Consider the following 21,852-nt stretch of genomic DNA (forward strand, 5'->3'; position numbering starts at 1 on the left):
CACGCAGGCCTTTCTGGATTCCTTCCATCTGAGCACTAATTTAGGCAGCACCGAGAGGTCTAAGTGTGTAAATCACATTATGTGATAAGTTCTATATTAGAGATAACGACAGAGAGCAAGTGAAGCACAGCGGAAGAAACAACTCTCCGGAGGCAAGAGGGTCAGCTACCCCGAGAACACTTGTGAACCTTGAAAATCATTCCGTACAGAGGATCGGCATAAGCGAAGGCAGAGCTGCAGAATGTGAATCGTTAAAGGAGATAGTCAAAGGGGAATTGAGGGGTGGGTTGGCGGAGGCGGGTACGGAGGCACTGTCAAGCCGGGCGGGGAGACCTGACTGGCAACGCCAAGATTGGGCTTGACGCTTAGATTGTGGGTAGAGACAGGATTTGTGAGGGTCGGTAAGAATTGGGGAAGATCATTTGCGGAACAACTTCGAGAATAGCCTGGGACGTTCGGGTGCTGGGAGGTGGGGGAGGGGGGGAAGAATAGGACTTGGAAACCGGCTAAGAGGCCGTAGAAAAAGAGAGAGGTCTTGGGAGGCAGACAGTGTAAGTGGAGGCCCGAATCAGGGTCGTTTCTGGGGTAGGGCTGGCAGCATTTGATGCCTGCGGGGTGCAAGCAGCCTCCTTAGGGCTCCTGGGGTCGGAGAGGAGGGCGGGAGAGGGGGGGAATGGCGCTCGGTTGCCCGGGCGACGGCGTCTGGGGACGCAGTCCAGGTCTGGCGACGCAGTCCAGGTCTGGCGCCGGCCCCCGCGGAGTAGTCCAGCACCCCTTCTCCCTCCCCACGCCCGGCTGAGGTGCCCTACCGTTGCCCGCGCGGCTCGCTTGGAGCAAGCGGCGGCCGGAGCCCGAGCGCACGAGGAGAGGGCGCAGGGGTGGGCGGGGCAGCGTCCGCGCCCCCGCCGCCCCGCCCAGTCGACGCGGGTGCGGCCGCCGCGCCCGCCGGCGTCCCCCCGGTGATGGGGTCGGTCTCTTAGGATGAGGAGTTGGCCGCAGGTACAGGGGCGGGCGCAACCCTGGGACCGGGTGAGGGGGTGGGTCGTTTTCCTGAGGACCCGAAGCAGCGCGTCGTCATTTCTGGAACCTTCCAGACCTTTGTGTCTGTTTTGCACGTGGTGGTAGATGGCCGATAAATTGTTTCTTTATCAGAACGGACTGCCGTTGTTTTCGGGGATCGCAAGACCTCCGGGGACGGTGGCTGAACTCTGGGACCATAGTATTCCTTTTGGTAGAAATAACAGGATCCTGTCCCAACATTACTTCTAACTCTTGTTTCTACCCCGCTTCCGGCGGACGGGGGGAGGGGTGGGGAAGACAGAGGTATGAAGAGGAATGTGTAGCCTTGGACAGTCTCATCCAGAATGAGATTGTATTAAATGCTGTGCAGGGGCCCTTTCAGCTGGAGCCCTCCCTGTTGAGTGAGGAGTCTGGTTCTGCATCAGTCAGAAACAAGTTCTCAGATGAGACCATCCTTTTCCACAAAACTGTGCTCCAAGTCCCCGCTGAAGCTGTCCCAGGTTGTGTTCATTTATCTTGGTGTACTTTAAGGGCAAGGAAAAGTAGAAGAAAAGTGAAGTCGGCTATTTCTCAGGGTTTTTAGACTGGCAAAACCACTTCTTGCTTTCTCAGCAGCCGATTCGGGAAGGACAGGGCTAGCACTTTCCACTGTCCCAGAGACCAGCCGGGCAGGACTGTTTCCATGTGTGTAAAGTCGTGGGATGGAGGTGAGGGAGTGGTGGGAGACAGTCTGATCCTCCCAACTCTGTACCACATTTATTGTTTTAAAACTTATACAGTTATCTTTATTTGTGTTGTGGGTAAAGTGGTTTTTAGGCCGTAGAGATATTATTATACTCCTGAATTGAGGGCAGAAATTGACAAGTTATTTAGTATGTGCATAGCCCTTACTGTTGTGTTCTACAAAGAGGACTCAGTGTTGTCTATCTAGTATGTTAGGGCCACTCGCTGTAATAATCCACAATTCATTAAATAGGGGCTCTGTGAACCACCTGTTCCCAAGCTAGATGGCTCCAAATCATATGGTATAGTAGGCTGAATAAGGGCCACCCAAAAATATCAGGTCCTAATCCCTGGAACCTGTGAACGGGATAAGGAAAGAGGGTAAAGTCAAAGATCTTGTTATGGGAGGTCATCTGGGTGGGTTCTAAATGCAAACACAAGTATCCTTATAAGGAGTCAGAGGAGATTAGATACAGAAGAAGAGAATGCAGTGCGATCACAGTGATGTAAATTGGAGTGATGCAGCCACAGGTCAAGTAATGCCAGCAGCTACCAGAAGCTGGAAGAGGCAAGGAATGGATTCTTTCTTAGAGCCTCTGAAGGGAGCACAGACCTGCCAATACTTGGATTTCAGCCCCGTGAGGCTGATTTTGAACTTCTGTCCCCAGAACTGTGAAAGAATAAATGGCTATGGTTTTAAGCCACCAAACTAGTGGTAACTTGTTATGGCAATTACAGGAAACTAATACACTATAAATCACATAGAATCAAACCTGTATTGATGAATACAGTAAGTCTTCTACATACGAACCTTCAAGTTACAGGCTTTCAAAGATGTGAACGTGCCCCTGTATGCCAGCTGTTGTACTGTACTACTGTACTTTTCAAGGTACTGTACTGTCAGATTAAAAATGTTTTATTTTTTGTGTTTGTTTGTTTTTATATATTATTTGTGTGAAAAGTATTACAAACCTATTACAGTACAGTACTATATAGCCGCTTGTGTTAGTTGGGTACCTAGGCTAATTTTGTTGGACTTACGAACAAATTGGACTTACAAACACGCCCAGAACGAAACTCGTTCATATGCAGGGGACTTACTGTATTTTAAAGCTCTCCAGCTGGGGCAGTGGCAGGTGTAGTAGTGGAGACCACTAAATATTTCCTGAACCCCGTAAATCCTAAGGAAAAGACTGAACAAAGAATTTGGTGAGAAAAGAAATTAAAAAGTGCATAAGAAAGAGGTGGTCTAGCACTTCAAAGCAATTTTTTAAACTTTTGTTGTATTCCTATTAATATATCACCGCATTTGTTCTGGTTAAGAGAATAAAGGTACAAAGTGAATTAGGCTTGGTCCTTAGCTAAGACATTGTTGGATAGCTGTCATGTGTATATCAAATAAGAGTTGCAGACACTTGGGGATTGAGTTCCAGGCTCAATCCAAAGTGCCAAAGTGCTTCCATGTGGCGGGGAGTTAAAAACAACCTCTAGTCATCTTGAAATAAAGACCCTTTGGAGTATTCAAGATGCAGGAAAAAGCCAGTGTTCAGGTTTAACTGATTGACTTCTGGGTCCCAGGCAGCTAATTAGCACCCCTATTCTTACCCCACAAAACATCACAAAAACGTACAAAGAGTAGCCAATCTGCTTTCTTTTTGAACTGCTTTTTTGAGGTATAATTTGCATACCATAAAATTCACCAATGTTAAGTGTAAAATCCAGTGATATTTAGTAAATTTAGAGTTGTGCAGTCATCACCACAAATCAGTTTTAGAACATTTCCATCACCCAAAAAAGATCCCTGGTACCCATTTGTAGTCAATCGCCATTCCCAATCCCAGCACCAATCCACTCTAGATCACTGGCCTCCTTTAGAGTTAAAGTTTTAGTTCCTCTGCTGTACTGCTCCAATGGCCTCATAACTGGCGCCTTCTACTCAGTATATTTCCCACCCAGCCACTAGAGGATTATATTCCCCTGGTTAAAATCCTCCAGTGGCTTTCCACTGCAATTATAGAATAAACCCCAAAGTCATTAGTATGACTTTTTCAAGGCCCCGTGAGCTCTACCACCAGCCAACCTCACCAGCAACTTCTCAGGATAATTTAGGAAAGGAACTGCTAATAAGCACAGCATTTCTTTGGGCACAGTACACAGTTGGCTGTCTATAAGCAGACCTCCCATTCTCCCTGGACTACATGCAGCTTCAGTAGCCTCCTTCCTGGCAGGCAGTGAACCCTTAGCCCTCTCATCTCAGGACCTTTGCACGTAGCACTTCCTCTTAAGATCTTCCCCAGTCCTCTGCAGGGCTGAATTTTTGTCATTCACCTCACATGTCACTTCAGGAAGTCTTTCCCTGACCTACCCTAACTAAGTAGTCTCAACTCCTTCTCTCTGTATATTATTACTACCCTGTGTTATTCTCATCATTGCACTTGACCAATCTCCAAAATTATATTTTTGATTTGTTTTGTTAGTGTCTTTCTCCGTTAGAATATAAGATCCACGAGGGCAGAAACTTGATTGGTCATGATCTTAGAAAGTTCTATCTCCAATATTTACAGAAGCACTAGTCATACCAGCAATACATTGTAAACCATCAAAATGCTAACAACAGTAATGAATAATTACCAGAGGTCTACTTTGTACCAGGCCCTGTGCTAAGTGTTTTATATGCATGAATGATTTAATTAAAGCTTACTACTTTTGATGTGAGAAGAGTAAGGGGAGCATGTCCTCCAAATATAGTCCCCTACATTAAATTATACGTTTCAGAGGCATTGGGCAGTTTTCGTTCCCTTTTTATTAGAACACAGATTTTAAAGACTGGATCAGTGTACATTGCTACCAGTTACATAGTTTTGAACCTCTTTCTCCACATCCCTAAAAGCTAAACTGGAGAGGATTTTGCTGGGAAGAAAGGAGGAAGAAAAAGAAGAGTATAAATACAAACAGGGTCCTGAAAGAGCAGGACATGCTCAGGACACAGCTAGTAAACATTGAATGGTGCACAGTGTGCGTCAAGGGAGTGAAGAGGAGGCTGGGAGGTTGGTTAGGCCAGATGGTAAAGGGCATTGAGTGCTGGTCTTAGTTCACAGCTTTGTTTTTGGGCAAGGTATGGCAAGATGGCTCTGATTTTAAAGGAAGATTGTAAGAAACTGAAACTAGAAGAATCATTATGAGGTATTTTGTAGCAGGTCTAGTAAGAGTTGATTAAAGCATGAAAGAATACGATAGGACTAAAATGAACTAAACTACATATTCCAGGATTCCTTCCTTATAACTTTTGACCACACTTAAGTCTCCTTCACTGAGTTAAAAGGTATTACAGAGATAGACTCAACAGAATGTGGAGTTTGAATAGATGAAGAGTGAAGACACTGAAATGTCTGACTTGGGAAGTTGGGTTTATGGTATCACTATCTGAGAATGCCCTAGAAAACAGGTTAGGTGGGAAGGAAAAGAGACCAGATTTGGGATAAGATGAATTTAAGGTGACTGTAAACATATATGCAGAGGTGTTAAAGGAACAGATTTCATTAAAATTTATCTAGAGCCAAAATTTTTAAACAAAAGAGCATGAAACTTGCTGGAAGCAGTGGAATTGTCCCTATCTGGCTTTGCTGTTGACTGAAATCATCTGTGAGAAGTCACTGTATTCCTGGTCATCTTTTTGATGAATGTTCTCCATACAAAATCATAGAATGTCCAGATTGGAGAAGATCTTACACTTCTTCTAGTCCAATACTCTGCCCAAGGGAGGACAGCCAGCGGCAAGTTGGCATCCCAACGAATGTTCATCCCCCCTCAGTTTGAACACCTCACAAGGAAGTCCACCATGTAAATATCCAAGGTGCTCTAGTTTTTAGAATGTCCATTTCCACCCTGAGCTAGAACCTACCTCCCTTTACTTCTGTTCATTAGTCCTCATTCTGAACATAGAATATTGTCATTCTTTTTTTCCAATGAGGTATAACTGATATATAACATTATATTAGTTTTAGGTGTATTCCACAGTGATTTGATACTTGTATTGTCATTCATTTTTCCAATGAGGCAACTGCTTACTTAGATTCCACTGAGATAGTCCAAAAATCCTAGTTGTTTATCTCAGCTCCATTGCTTAAGATTTATAGACCCATTTCTGACCTATTTCTGATTTATAGACAGAAGTTCCTCTGCTCAGTAACTTTTCTAACCAAGCATAAGAGCTGTTACCTGGTCAAAGTATCTCCAGCAGTGAAAAGCAGTTTAAATGGTCAGAAGACATTCAGGGGGGTCTATTTAAGTCAGCTTGGACAGTACCTGGAGAGAGGTCAGGTCTGGGAATGTAGACACGGGCCTATATTGTTTACTTGCTGCGCCATCTTGATAATGTCAGTGAGACCTATACCAACAAGATTAGCATTGGGCCAATAAATAGGGAGCATATAATTGAACATGTTCTGTTGTATAAACATAGCCTAGATAAGTGCCATAGGCTATACTTTTAAAGCATACTTTCATATACAAGATAAGCCCAAAGGAAAAAGAATTTAGTTTTGTTGCTGCTGTGTTGTTGTATGTGTGTGTTTTAGGTGTTGTCAAGATCTTAAGTGATGAAAATTAACTTGCAAATTGAACTTTTTGAAAATAATAAATTTCAGATAATGAAGTATTCTATATATTAATGAGCAGATTAAAAAAATTTTTTGTCAGGTGTTAATAGTATAAGTGAAAATAAGAATATCCAGATTTTAAGGTATTTCTTGTTTTACTTTGAGTTATATTTAAGAATTGTGAATAAATACAACTGATACACTAATTTATTATATCTGTATCTAATTTTAGAGCCTGAAGTCTTAAACTTGATGAATGTCTAGGCTGGAGTATCTAAGATAATAAAGTTATAAGGGGTTTATCTCTGTGGTTTTCAAACTCTGCTCCGTGGAGCCTTCTGAATTCCATAAAGGTGTTTGGGAGGCATAGAGGAGGGTGTGTAGTCGGGGTTACGGTTGGAAAACACAACCGTAACCTCACTTAGTAATGGTGGAAATTGAGGCTCAGAGATGTGAAAAGATTTGCCCATGCTTTCACAGGTAACCAATGACAGAATTACGTGCCCTGATCCTAAGTTCTGTGCTTCTTATGTGCTGCCTCCCTACAAGATGGTTTTATGTACTGGTGAAGTAGGGTCTAAATAGCTTAATTCTACATTATATTATAATGGTCCCTGTGTTTACTCAATGCATTTTAAACTCACTCTCTTTTCTGTTAGTGGACCTATATGAAACTTATATCTTCTTTCTAGATATATAGAAAGATATAGCCATTTATTATGGGCAAGTGAGGGGGTGTACACTGCCTAAATTTTAAAAACAATATTGTTATTCATGGCTTACTGTGGCACTATGTACCTGTAGATTGAGGCAAGTACTGTATAGTAAGGCTGACTTGAGTTATCTCAGTTAACTCTTATTCTTTTGAGGTATATACTCTATCTCCATCTTACAGTCTTACAGAGGTTAAATATAGTTCTCAAGGTCACATAGGTGGTAGATCACAGAGCTAGGATTTGAACGCTGACAGTCAATGACAACATCTAGAGAGAAAGAATGTGATTGAGAAAGCAGACAGTAAGAGTGATGTGACGTTATTGGTAACAACAATAACTCAGGCAATAAAGGGTTATTCAGTAATAATTGCTCTCCTCATTGCATTTCTGAGACTGTACCAGCCCAGATATGTGGTATTTGGATCAATCTTGGGGTACCTTAGAATTTTCTAGGGGAAACATTCCTGCAGACTGGTTCTACAAGAGTATGGACCAGTTTTATAAAATCACCAGTCTCAGGCTTCTGTGAGAGGTGGCACTCTAGGGGCTTGAGTCATTAGTTGACGAATCCAGTCATCTAAATATAACACACATTATACATAATCTTTCCCAATCAAAATAGAGCATGGATTCTAAATCAGCTTACTGTGGAGATAGTCACATTTTATCACAGTCACATGAGAGGTCCACCTTACGTAGCCATAAGGAAAGAAATCAAGGTGAAGACTGGTCACATTAGGGAAAGTGGGTGTACAGTCACCATGGCCTTTTGGAAGCCAAGGAGAAGGGGTAAGAACCCAGGAGATAGTTTTAAGTCTTTTAGCTCAACTATGTAGCAAAAGCTAAAGCCTATAAACTATTTTCCTCCAAAAGCCCTCTTTTGGTGGTCTGTGGTTTCTAAGGCCTTTTCTGCAACATTCCAATTAAATAACAAGAGTAGAGTCTTTACCTAGATATTATTCATCAGAAATTTAAGGCTCCTTTCAATGTGAACCTGTTCATAATTTTAAACCAGGTAGAATTGTTCTTAATAAATCTTGAGCATACTAGAAGAGGCCAAGATCTTATGTGTGTACTTTACTCAGAGATTTAAATCAGACACATGTAAGTTCATGTTTTGATCCCCAAATCAACAAAGTGCAGTGTTTTCACAATTTGATGACTTACTGAGGCAAAAAAACTTTCTTTTCCCAGGAATCCTTAGTAATTTAATAAGTTTTATGCCTGAAAATAGGAATTATCTTTCAGTTCTTACAATTCAATGCAGGTAGAGAAACACTGAATGATTTGACCAGTTTAATGATTTGGTCAGTCTAAAATAGTGAAAATCTAGATTACAAATACTTTTTTAAAGACAGATTTCATTACTCTACGGTACATAAAATAGCTAGCAGCATTGACAAGTAGAAGTGCTAAGCATCTTTACAAATAAATGGTTTTAAAATTCTTGTTTAAGTAGATAAACCTGTGCTGTCTTCTTTATTAATTTTCTAAGAAAAAAATTTCCCTCTGAAGGACTGTGGCTCCTAATATCCTACCAACAATCAGTGGATACTGAATTAATGAGTTTATTATCATCATCTTATGCCAAAGTAGAACATGGTTTCCATATCAGAATAATTTGAAGTCAAACCTTTTCCTTTCTTCTCTTTTCTCCAACTTCTAGTACCCGTTCTGCTTATCTTGCTTGTAGGTTCTGTTTCCTTCTTGATACCCAGAACTCTGGTATCAAGCGGAGTGGATTAGTGTATGATCTCACAATGCTGGGCTTTGATTCAGCCTGTCCTGCTAATTCCTTCATGCTTTTGATCTAACTGTAATTTATGATAATAACATTACTCAGTAATTTACATTTTCTTACTGTCTTTCATCATCCTGAAGAATCCCCAAATGCATCACTTTAGTGTGTAAGCTAAATTATACAGCAGACATTCATGATAACACTTGTTTAAATGAGAGGTTTTCCCAAATAGCAATTCCTTCTGTTAGAACATTTAAATTGCCTAGCAATCTTGAGTAACATTCCATTTGTTATAATTCTTTATGCAATGTCTCCCTACCTACTACGTATTTCCTAAAAATGATAGCACAAAACATATTAAGGTAGAATTTATCTAGTTGTTGTTTTGACAGGTGGCACCTCAGTAATCTAAAGGGAGAAACTGTGAGTGAAATAAAAAGGAATTCTGTTCAACAAAAATTCTTCTTAGCTCAGAAGTTTTTTTTTTTTAAATTTAACACTATGCTTACATTGTGCATTAATGTAAAAATGGTAAGCAGTATGTTATAAGTGATCTTCCTCTTTCCATCATTTTGATGGTCCTTGCCTATATTTTTTTAAAGAATCAGGATTCTGATTCATTAATTTGATCTGTTGTTTTTCTGTTTTCTTCATTAATTTCTGCTTTTATCTTTATTATTTCCTACCATGTGCTTTCTTTTGTTATATTTTTGCCCCCTACCTTTTTGTGTTAGAAATCTAATTCACTTATTATCATTCTTTTTTTAAAATTGAAATAGGTGTTTAAGGCTAGGAATTTTCCTCTTTGCATTGTTTTTTTTTTAAGTCTGTTGTTTATTTATTTATTTTTGTGGGGGGCTCCGTTGGGTCTCCGTTGCTGTGCATGGGCTTTCTCTAGTTGCAGCGAGCAGGGGCTACTCTTCGTTGTGGTGCGCGGGCTTCTCATTGCGGTGGCTTCTCTTGTTGCGGAGCACGGGCACCTAGGTGTGCGGGTTTCAGTAGCTGTGGCTCCCGGCCTCTAGAGTGCAGGCTCAGTAGTTGTGGTGCATGGGCTTAGTTGCTCCGCGGCATATGGGATCTTCCTGGACGAGGGCTCGAACCCGTGTTCCCTGCATTGGCAGGCGGATTCTTAACCACTGCGCCACCAGGGAAGTCCCTGCATTGCTTTAATGTATCTCAGATTCTGATATGTAGTGCTTTCATTGTCATTATTTTTCAGAAATTTTTAAATTTCTGTTTATATTTCTCTTATCACATGAGTTATTTAATACAAGGCCTTTTAATTTCCAAGTGGAAAGGCCTTTTTGCTTTTGGGTTTTACTTTTATTTTTATTTTCTAGTTTTATTACCTTGTGACCAGAGGTGGATGTTTGTAACATTTCTATTTATGGAACCTACTGATCTTTTATTTGTGCCCTAAAGTATGATTGGTTTTTGTGACTATTCCATGTGCACTTGAGAGGAAGGTATAGTCTCTATTATCAAAATGTAGTGTTCAATATATATCCAAAAAGTCTACCTTAGTGATTATTTCATCTAAATCTTTTATATCCTTACTTATTTTTTGGCCGCTTGACCTATCTCATACTGAGTGGCCTGTTAAAGTCTCTCATTATTACTGTGTTTCTAGTTCTTATTGCGTTTCCTGTAATTTATGTTTTATCTTAGTGGTTGCTGTGTTACATGGTACATGGAGTCAGAGGTATTATATCTTTACAGCTTTTAACTTTAAGTGCCCTTTGTCTTATTTAATACTCTTTGGCTTGAGGACTACTTGGTCTGGTATCAGGATTTTAACCCATGCTTTTTAAAAAAATTTTATTGAAGTATATTTGTTTTACAGTGTTGTGTTAATTTCTGCTGTACAGCAAAGTGACTCAGTCATACACATATATATATATTCTTTTTCATATTCTTTTCCATTATGGTTTATCACAGGATATTGAGTATTGTGCTGTACAGTAGGACCTTGTTGTTTATCCATCCTATATATAATAGTTTGCATCTGCTTATCCCAAACTCTCAGTCCTTCCCTCCCCCACCTCCCTCCCCCTTGGCAACCACAAGTCTGTTCTCTATTTCTGTGAGTCTGTTTCTGTTTCCTAGATATGTTCATTTGTGTCGTATTTTAGATTCCACATATAAGACATATGGTATTTGTCTTTCTCTTACTGACTTTGCTTATTTGCTTATTATGATAAGCTTATTATGATAATCTCTAAGTCCATTCATGTTGCTACAAATGGCATTATTTCATTCTTTTTTATGGCTGAGTAATATTCCATTGTACATTGTATAGCATTGTATACCACGTCTTCTTTATCCATTCATCTGTCAATGGACATTTAGGTTGTTTCCATGTTTCAGCTATTGTAAATAGTGCTGCTATGAACATAGGGGTGCAAGTATCTTTTTGAATTAGAGTTTTGTCTGGGTACATGCCCAGTAGTAGGATTGCTGGATCATATGGCTACTCTATTTTTAGTTTTTTGAGGAACCTCTATACTGTTTTGCATAATGGCTGCACCAATTTACATCCCCACCAACAGCATAAGAGGGTTCCCTTTTCTCCACACCCTCTCCAACATTTATTATTTGTAGACTTTTTATTGATGGCCATTCTGACTGGTGTGATGTGGTACCTCATTGTAGTTTAGATTTGTATATCTCTAATAATTAGTATTATTATCATTTCATGTGCATCATTTCATGTGCATCATTTCATGTGCATATTGGCCATCTGTATGTCTTCTGTGGAGAAATGTCTATTTAGGTCTTCTGCCCATTTTTCAATTGGGTTGTTTGTTTTTTGTTATTGAATTGTATGAGCTGTTTATATATGTATTTTGAAAATTAATCCCTTGTCTGTCGCATCATTTGCAAATATTTTCTCCCAGTCCATAGGTTGTCTTTTCGTTTTATTTGTGGTTTCATTTGCTGTGCAAAAGCTTATAAGTTTGATTAGGTCCCATTTGTTTATTTTTGCTTTTATTTATATTGCTTTGGGAGACTGACCTAAGAAAACGTTGGTACAATTTTTGTCAGAGAATGTTTTGCATATGTTCTCTTCTAGCAGTTTTATGATGTCATGTCTTATATTTAAGTCTTTAAGCCATTTTGAGTTTATTTTTGTGTATGGTGCGAAGATGTGTTCTAACTTCATTGATTTACCTGCAGTTGTCCAACTTTTCAACACCACTTGCTGAAGAGACTGTATATCCCACTGTATATCCTTGCCTCCTTTGTCGAAGATTAATTGACCATAGGTGTGTGGGTTTATTTCTGGGCTCTCTATTCTGTTCCATTGATCCATATGTTTGTTTGGCCAGTACCATTCTGTTTTGATTACTGTAGCTTTGTAGTATTGTCTGAAGTCAGGGTATGCCTCCTGCTTTGTTCTTTTTCTTCAGGATTGCTTGGGCAATTCTCTGTCTTTTATGGATCCATATAAATTTTTGGATTATTTGTTCTAGTTCTGTGGAAAATGCCATGGGTAATTTGATAGGGATCACATTAAATCTGCAGATTGCTTTGGGTAGTATGGCCAACCCATGCTTTCTTACTGCTTTCATTTGCCTAGCAAATCATTGTCCATCACTTTATTTGTAGTCTTTTTGAAGCTATGCCTATTAGTGTCCTCTTGTGTACAGCACAGTGTTGAATTTTTTTAAGAGCCAATTTGAAAATACTTCTCTTTGAATAGGCAAGTTAAGTCCCTTCAGGTTTATTGATGTGACTGTTGTGTTTGGTCTAAATTCTGTCACAGTGTTATTATGTTATTATCTTCTGGTGTAATTACTGCAAGTATTATATTTACTGTGTTTATTTGGTGTTTCTTCTTTACTTTTTCTTTTTAAAATTCTTTTGTCACTTAAGAAGATTTGTATTTTTATTCTAATGGTTACCTTTGCCTTAGTACTTTCTATACTGCACCTATAACCCCCTTTTTTTTCTTTCTTTACCTTTTGCTTTTTGTCAGTTTTAAATGGTACCTTTTACAACCAATGGCATTCTACTTTCCCTTTTTTTCTCTTTTCCCATCTTTAGTTACATCTCTTCTCCATTGTCACACATATAATATTTATATGTTATTCTTCAGTGCCATTATCCCACCCATGTTTTAGTCTCAACTTTGCAACTGAATATGTAAATGTTCACCATCAGTCTTTTTTCAGTGTTCCCAGTCATCTTTTTTTTTTTTTTTTCAAATGTTCATCTTTTTTCCCAAGTTTTATTTTGGAAAATTTAAAACCTAGAGAAAAACCAAGATTTTCACCAGTTGTTACCATTTGGCCACATTTGCTGGTCATCTGTTGGTTGGATGAAGCTTCACTCCCTCTAGTTGATTTCTCAGAAGGGGCACTTAATGTACAGTGTTCTGGCACATTCAAAACTGCTTTTCTGTGCCTTTGAATCTTTTGAAGATCTTGGCTGGGTATAATATCCTTGGTTTAAATCAATACTTTCTTTCCTTAGATTTCTTGAAAATGCTGCTCTTCTGTTGCCTTGCTTTGTATGTTGTTTTTGAATAATCTGATGCCGTTCTAATCCTCTTGCCTTTGTATGTTATTTCATCTTTTTTGCCTGAAGGCCCTGAGGATTTTTTCATAATCTTTAAAGTCTTAACATGGTTTATTAGGATATATTTCAGAGTTGATCATTCTTGGTCGATTTTCTCTAGTATGAAAAATGTGTAGATTTGGATCTTCCTTTATTTACAGGAAGCTTCCTTAGATTATTTTAAATAATAGTTCGTTTCATTTTTTTTTTGACTTTTTTCTTCAGGGACACCAATTATGTTCAACCTTCTTTGCCTGTCTTCCATTTCATTCACTTCCTCTCCCACCCTTTTTATTTCTTTATCTCAGTTTTCATCCTCTTGGTTGTTTTCCTGATTTTCTTCAATGCCTTTTATTAAGCTAACATTACAGTCTCTCCTCCCTGTCTACTTTGTAATTTGGTCTTCATTTCTGATATAATTTTGTCTTTTTCTTTTCTTTCTTTCCTTACTTTAATCAACTCTCATTTCATTTCTTCCTGATTTTTTGCTTTTTTCATTGTTTCTTGTCCACTTCTGTTCTTACATTTACAATTCTCATTCAAGGGTGACTTTTAATCACCCCCAAATGCTTGCTTGAGACTATTTAGTTCAGTTTGGAGTGTTGTGTTACAATTTTCTTTGACTTCATGTTTGTTGGCAGGGAGGGTGTGGGGGGACTCTTCATAGGCAAAAAAGAGTTTATCCACATTTTCTGACATTTTGTTGTAGTTTTGTATGGATGTGTTCTACTTTTATCTATTTTTATTCATTTAGTGGACAGGATTCCTTGTCTGAGAGAGCCATCTTCTACGTGTTCCCTTTTATGGATGGTGGTGGGGACGTTGGGTGGGAAGGGTAGAAGGAGCATTGGCATATCTTGCTTCTTTTTGTTTCTGCTGGTTCCTGAATTTTCCCCTCTCATTTCCTTCTTCCCTTTACTGCCATGTCTCCATATCTGATTCTCCCCCAGAAACATTCTTCTCTGAGGCTGACACTCCTGGTGCCCACCCACTTCCAAGCCCTTACTGCATAGCCAGGTCTACAGACCATCATGTTCCATCCTGTGCTTAGTAACCTGGCCTTTCTTCTTCACTTTCCGGGGTGACTCTGTGCTTCCTCGCAGTCCTCTACTCCTTTTCAGTCTTTTCAGCCTCTCCTTTCCTGTTGTCCATACTCACAGGCCTGCAGTACTGGTTGGTAGAATATGAGAGAACTTTTGGAAAAAAATTTCCCTCTCCTTACAGACAATTTGAAGGCTGTGGTATTCTCTGTCTTCTGGGAATGCTGAAGGCTTGGAGCCCATGTGCTTTTATTTATTTGTTGTTCTTGTTGATTTTATGGATATTCAGAGGATGAGGAGGAGATTTGGAATCAGGCCACCAGTGTTTTCCAAACCCAGAAGACCCTCTTGGCCTAATCTAAAATTATGAGCCCTGTTTGATATCAAAGAAGTCTTTACCTTTTATTAATGATTTCTAATTTGCTGATTTGTGATCTCTTTTCCTAATTTGTGGCTTTTTACTGAGGAAATGTCTTCTTCCATTATTTGACAATGTAACGTGATGAGAGAGACTTAAGAAGAGGAAAAACTCTGCCCCAAATCAGAGTGCTAATAATCATAATAATTAAAGTGTTAGTTTTTTATTTTTAGATTGTCTCTAATAAGCCACTTGGCCTTTAAAATCAATAAGTTTTACAGTAAGATTCTCTTCACTTATTAATGTTAGATAATAATAAAATATTTCTGTGTAAATATTTTCCTGGTGAAAAATTGCTATTAAATTTCAAATGTGAATATAGTCAGTTCCTCCTCTATGAACTTTTTTCATGTAATACCTTATTAATAAAGATCGAATCCCTGTCTTTTCTAGATAAGAACTAAAAGAACTAAATAGGGAAGCATTCATATTTCAAGATCTCTAAGAAGAGGTAGCAAATATTCAATATGGAACAAAACCCTTGTGACTCAAATAATGAGGATCTTTTATCAAGTAGTGGCATTACATCCAATGCAGGTAAGTAATTTTTATAAAACAAAATGGGAAAAAAATTAGAACTAAGCAGTCTTCGTAATATTCATTCAAGCTGCTATTTTTCAGTATGTTTTGATTTTAACTGTGCAAGGCACAGACCTTGCTCATGAATGTTTACCAGATTATTTATAATTCTGCCTTATGAGGAAGAAATTGTTTAGTCTTTTAAAAATAGCGTATCTATTTTTTAGCATGTGTTTACATTATTTTTTGGTTTGAAGATTGTTTTCAAGTTGAGGAACTTAAGCACATGCCACGTTTCTCTAAATGCCTTCTCTTCCTCGGTCTGCTCTAAGCCCCAATTCTGCATCATGGTGACTTCTTTTCTCTCACGCCCCCCGCCCCCCATCCAGTCAGGTACCAAGTCCTGCTTTCTCTATTCTCAGAAATGTGTCTTGAGTGCATTTGCCGTCTCCATTCCCACGACTGCTGTCCTAGTTCAGGCCCCCCATCAACTCTGATGAAAATTATTTCAGTCAACAGAGAGCAGGCAGGAAAACAGAAACAGTAGGAATAAATAGGTGACATTTAATACAGGGAATTGACAACACAGGTGTTGAAAGAGCTGAGAAGGCTCAGAGATGAGCCACTGTAGGAAGCTGCTACCAGCCTTTGGGCTAGAAGGACCCTCAGAATGGGAACTGTCATAAGGCGTAGGTACAAGCAGGAGTTAGAGCCATGGGGACGGCTGCCTGTGGGAGCTGAAGCCACCCCTCACTGCCAGAAGCCTGTCAGAGGCAGGAGAGAGGAGCGGTCCCTTAGCTTCTCCCTTCCTCTGGCCTTCCGGTCTTTTGCCGGTACCTCCCACTGCGAACCGTCCTGGAAACAAGTTGGGAACGGGGCCTAGGAAAAGAAGTTCTCTACAACACACAGCAGAATAGGGGCAGAACAGAGAATGGATTATCTTGGAGTCAGGCAGGTGACCTGCACAGCCGTAACTGCTTTCCCTGTCATGTCTGTCTCATCTGAAAGAATGCAGCCAGAGTTTATTCTCAGTTATAGGTGTTGTTTCACCATTTCTAAGCGCAGTGAAACAGTGCTGAAAAACTTTTATTTTGGCACCTTTATTTTGTAAAAGCTTCTGCTCCTTAGGCTGCTCATGCCATTGTCACCTCCATCCTACTATAGCCATCAACCCTGCTCACCTCCCCATCTACACGATATCCCTCATCCTCAGGGACATGGGCACTTAGCTCATGGGCTGTCTCTCCCTCCCCAGGCACATCATCATCCCGTAATACCATCGCCCTCATGGACGACCCGTCTAAGATCTTAGACTCACGGCTTCTCCACCTTTTTAGTTCTAATTGTTTTGACCTGTACTCTAGCTACTCACTTTCCTATCTTGGATCTTATTGCCAAGAACTGTTGGACTTCTGGAATCCAGCCTGCTATCTTCTAGCACTCTCACTCTCTTATTCCTGCAACACTTATTTTTCTGCCTCATGAAGGTAGTGGTTCTCAACCATGGCTCCACGTGAAAATCACTTTTTGAGACTTTAAACTTTTAAATGGCTTAGAACCACACCTAGAGAGGCTAATTCGGGAGATCTAGAATGGGGCTTGGGCACCACTGGTTTTTTTTTTTTTTTAAAGCTCTCTTTGTGTTCCTGGTTTACAACAAGGGCTGAGAACAGCTGCTCTACCTTCTGCTATTTTCTCCTAAACTATCAACCTCTTCCTATCTTCACTTTCTTTATCACTTGCCAATATCCTCAGCTTCCTCTTTCTCTTATTCTTCTTTGAACTCTTACAGGAGAATCCCAGTCCTTTCAGGCTGACTGCCTTTTCCATGTTTGTCCTGGGCTGCTGGAAGAAAATACACTAATGTGGATTTTCCACCAATTTGCCGCTTGAGAGTCATAGTTTGCCATCTCAGCTGGGCCCCCGATGCTGCTGAGGAATCTTTCTCTTAATCTTAGCCAGTTCTGTCTCTAATTTCTCACCACACTTATTTCAAAATTACACCATTCTCAAGCCCCTCACTCTGCCACCATCTTCCTCACTCTCAGATGACATCATTTCCTGATTTACAGAGAAAATACGCCATTCGGCTGGCATTCTCCTACCCTCTCCTCTGCTGCCCCTAAGACTCACTGTTCTTCACAGTCCGTGCCTCTTCAAAGCTCCGTGGAGGAGGTACCCTCCTAATTTGCTACTCATGCTTTAATTCCCACCCCCGCTCGCAGCAGCTCAGCCTCCTCGGAGGTTTGGCTCCAGGATCTCTGCAGAGTCTTGGGCCCCACTCACTCCGATATCTTCAGTCCCTCTCTCTCCATTTGTACTTATCCATCAAAGTAAACATGCTAAATCTCTCCAAGCCTACAACCACTAACAAGGAAATATAACAAACCAAAACAACAAAAATGAAAACCTCTCCTCAACCTGCGCCTTCCGTGCGCCTTCTTCCTTCACAGCTGTGCCGTCTGAAAGACAAGTCTGTGTTCACTTGTCCACATCTTCACCATCCATTCACTCTGTGAACCACTGCCTTAGGACTTTTGAACCTAGTATTCCAATGAAATCACTCTGGCCATAATGACTAGATTTTCTCTTTTTTGCCAAATGCAGTGAACTCTTCCCCCTGCCCAACATTTTATTTCGAATTTTTTCAAAATGGTCGAACAATTGAAAAAATAGTGCGTTGAATACATTAAATACCCTTCAACTGATGCACCAGTTGTCAGCATTTTATCATATTTGCTTTATCTCTATGCCTACAATTTATATTTCGTTTTGCTGAAGTTGAAGGCATCATTATTCATGCCTCAAAACCTGCATGTGCATCTCCTTAGAAAAAGGATGATTTCCTACATTGCCACATCATTGTATCTGAGAAAATTACTGTCTATGCAGTTATCATCTAATTCATATTCATATTTAAATTTCCCCAGTTGTTCCAAAAAAAGTTTTACTTAGCATTTTAAAAAATCTAGAGATCATGCACTGTATTTTGTTGTTTGGTCTCTTTATTCTCTTTAAATCTGTAACCATCCTCCCTCCTTTTGTTGTTGTTTCTCATAGCATTTTCCTTAAGAGTCCAGACCAGTTGTATTGTAGGATGTTCCACATTCTAGATTTTTTCTGATTGTTTCTCATGTTTAGATTCAGATGAAACTCATTTGGCAAGAGTTTTACGTAGGTGACAATTTATACTTTTACATCATACTTTAGGGAACACATAATGCCAGATCCTGCTAATTTACAGTCATATTTTCTCCTTTACAATAAATAAGTAACCTATAGGATGGCCCTTTGAGACCTTGTGAATATCCTAGTACTAAATAACCTTCCATTCAGTGGTTTTAGCGTCAATTGAAGATCCTTGCCTGAATCAATTATTACATTGATGATTTCTAATTTTTTTTTTTTTTTTTTTTTGCGGTACCCGGACCTCTCACTGTTGTGGTCTCTCCCACTGCGGAGCACAGGCTCCAGACGTGCAGGCTCAGCGGCCATGGCTCACGGGCCCAGCCGCTCCGCGGCATGTGGGATCTTCCCGGACCAGGGAACGAACCCATGTCCCCTGCATCGGCAGGCGGACTCTCAACCACTGAGCCACCAGGGAAGCCCGATGATTTCTAATTTCACCATAGTTATTAACCTACATTTTTCAGGAAAGAAAAGCTTTTCTTTTATTATTATCACTCTAGATCCATAGGTTGTTTTTAATTCACAGTGCTATAATGTATTGTTGTCACTGTTGTTTTGATGCTCAGTTGTACCAAATTTGGCCAGCCCCTTTAAGCCAATTCTGTGTCTTTTTAAAACATGGCCCACTTCATTAGTTTCTGGCACATCAGAATGTTCCAGGCTGTACTTTTCCTCCTGTTCCACCAGACCTGGAATCAGCTATTCACTAAAGAGCCCTGGTTCCTTCTAGTAGGAAATAGTATTCACACACCAAGATCTCGTGTGCTTATTGCTACTGAAGTGTCACTGTGTCTAGGAGTGTTCAGTGTCTAAAGCTTGGAATTAGATTTTTTTCCCTTCAGTTCACACTGGTAATTCTCAAATCCAGTACCACAGAGTTCTTCCTCATCTTCCTCCCATTCCATATCTGTATTTCCCTTACAGTGAAAACTCAAGTTTCCAACAACTTCAGTGTGTTTACTTGTTTTCTCTCTTACACGGTACACACAAAATTGTTTCAGAATTGTAACGACACCTGTTATATTAACAGCCTACCTGCTAAGTTAAGTTCACGTGCAGTCAGGGTACTGTGTTCTAAAGTTATTTGAAAGGGACTATTTTCTCTGTGAGGTTATGTTGTCAACTTACTGTACACTTAGGTTTATTTTTTTCTGTTAGTTTTCAATTTTATTTTTTGAATATGTATAACATGTATACGGCTCATAAGTGAAAACTTTATAAAAAGGTATATTCAGTAGAGTCTTGCTGCCATCCCTACATTTTCCATTCTGTTTCCACCCATCCCTATACTCCTATAGATAGCTGTTTTCATGAGATTCTGTCTTATTGTTCCAGTGTTTCTTTTGTGCAAAATTAAGCAAATGCCACACATACACACATATCCATATATGTACATACATATACACATACACGTACACTCTTGTTTCTCCTTTCTTACAAAGAAGAGGGAAATTAACCTCCACCTATTTAAGGGAGGAGTAGCAAAGAATATGTGGACATATTTTAAAACCACTGCAAGTTTACTTTCTGGTCACAGATTATCTATATTTCTCTCACATGCAAAATATATTCACTTTCCTAAGAAGGCCCCTAATAGCCTGATCACACTACAGCACTCCCTGAAAGGCCAGAATACCTTTACCTAAATTAGATTCAAGTATGGATGAAACTCCTTAATTGTAATCCCTTAAATACAGCTCCTTGAGTAGAGTTCCTCATTATCTGAAGACTTGTGACACCCAACATGCAATGGTAGCCAGGCACAGGATAACCACTGTCCACTCCTATTGAGGAAGCAGTAAACAGGAAGCACATATGTCTGGAGGCACATATGCACACAGTTCTGAAATCCAGCTGGGCACAGGCTGACCACTCAGGACTAGCTGATGGATTAGGACGCAGGCCTGGGGATAAGTCTCCATGGTTCCTGGCACCATCCACTGGACTCTTGGGTCTGACTCTGAGTTCTCCTCCCTTTTGCATGAAAGGTAGCATATGTTTCCAGCTGGGTGGCTTTTTTCAGCCTGCTTGTAGAAAAGCCTCTCTCTGTCTCATACTGTCTCTGTCCCTCAGTTTAAGCCAGCGGTGGTTCTTGAAAATCTTCGTGTGTCTTCTGTGACTCTTACTGGGTTTTACCTCCTTTGTCTTCCTTTTAAATGTGAATATTTCCTCAGAGTGCTCTGCTTGATCCTCTTCTCTTTTCACTCTGTATGCTGCCCCTAGATGATCCCCTTGACTCCAAGGATTCATTAGAACTCATATGCTGTTGATTCCCAGAAGCTTATCTCTAAAGTAAAACACTCTCCCAGACTTCAAGTCCATGTACAGTATTTGCAAATCAACTTCGTTACTTGGACGTTGCTGAAGCCGGAAACTAAAGAGAAATCTTTGATGTCTCCCTCTCTCTTACTTACCACATATATTTCTTAAATTCATGCCCTTGTTTCTAGCTCTGCTGTCTCTGCTTTAGGGCAGACCCTTGCCATGCCTTACCTGAACTGTTGAAAGCCTTCTTCTACTTTGAGCTTCTACCTTCATTTTTATCCCCATCCAATGCATTCTCTACACTGAAGCCAGAGAGCCTTTTCAGAACACAAGTGTAGGTTATATTACCCCTATCTTCAAGTCCTTTAATGATTCCCTAGAGCTTTCACAATGAAATCCAAATTCCTTGGCATGACCACAAGGCCCTTCGTGATATGTCCTACATTTTCATTCTCATATCTGGCCACTACTTCCTTTCACCCATAGTATGCCATGCTGCTTCAAGACCCCTCGCCAATAATGATGGTGTTCCCACTGCCTGGAATGCTCTTCCTCTTCTCCTGTCTTCCAGACTAGTTACTTCTTACTCATAGATGCTTCAAGACTAATTCAAGTATCACTTGATCACTGTCAAGTAAAACTACGCCCTCCTCCCTAACCTGTTCCTCCTTTTTACCTTGTGCTCTTCTCTCTCAGAGACACTCTCACTTTTCTGTTTTCCCCATGAGACCTTGAGCTCCTTCAGGGTTCAATAAGGGAATCTACCTGGGATAATGTTTGCCACAAAATTATTTTATTATTAAGTTAATTAATTGGTTAATTAATTATTTAATACTTAGGTTCTTCAGGTTCATTTTTTATGTCATCTGTTCGTGGAACAATAATTGAAAACACATCTTCAACTGGGACTTTGACGCAAATCCCTTTTTTCCCTAAATATGAAGTGGAACTTGATTCTCACAGAAAAGCCATTCCTTACCCTGGAAAGGAACACATTGAACGTGTTTTGGAAGAATATTCACATCAAGTCAAAGATTTGCAGAGAAGACTAAATGAAGTGAGT

At 39.9% G+C, this 21,852-nt stretch overlaps 1 protein-coding gene across 1 annotated transcript in view; it reads left to right on the forward strand.

The window, feature by feature from the left end:
* The first annotated feature begins 933 nt into the window (after positions 1-933).
* Positions 934-21,852, forward strand: part of CCDC158 (coiled-coil domain containing 158) — a 96,477-nt gene continuing 75,558 nt past the window's right edge. The window contains exons 1-3 of the mRNA XM_049709360.1: positions 934-999; positions 15,210-15,353; positions 21,629-21,846. Of these exons, the coding sequence (XP_049565317.1) occupies positions 15,284-15,353; positions 21,629-21,846 (288 nt within the window). The 5' untranslated portion in view covers positions 934-999; positions 15,210-15,283. The remainder of the gene's footprint in view (positions 1,000-15,209; positions 15,354-21,628; positions 21,847-21,852) is intronic.

This window comes from Orcinus orca, chromosome 4 (assembly GCF_937001465.1).
Source record: "Orcinus orca chromosome 4, mOrcOrc1.1, whole genome shotgun sequence".
Taxonomy (NCBI): domain Eukaryota; kingdom Metazoa; phylum Chordata; class Mammalia; order Artiodactyla; family Delphinidae; genus Orcinus; species Orcinus orca.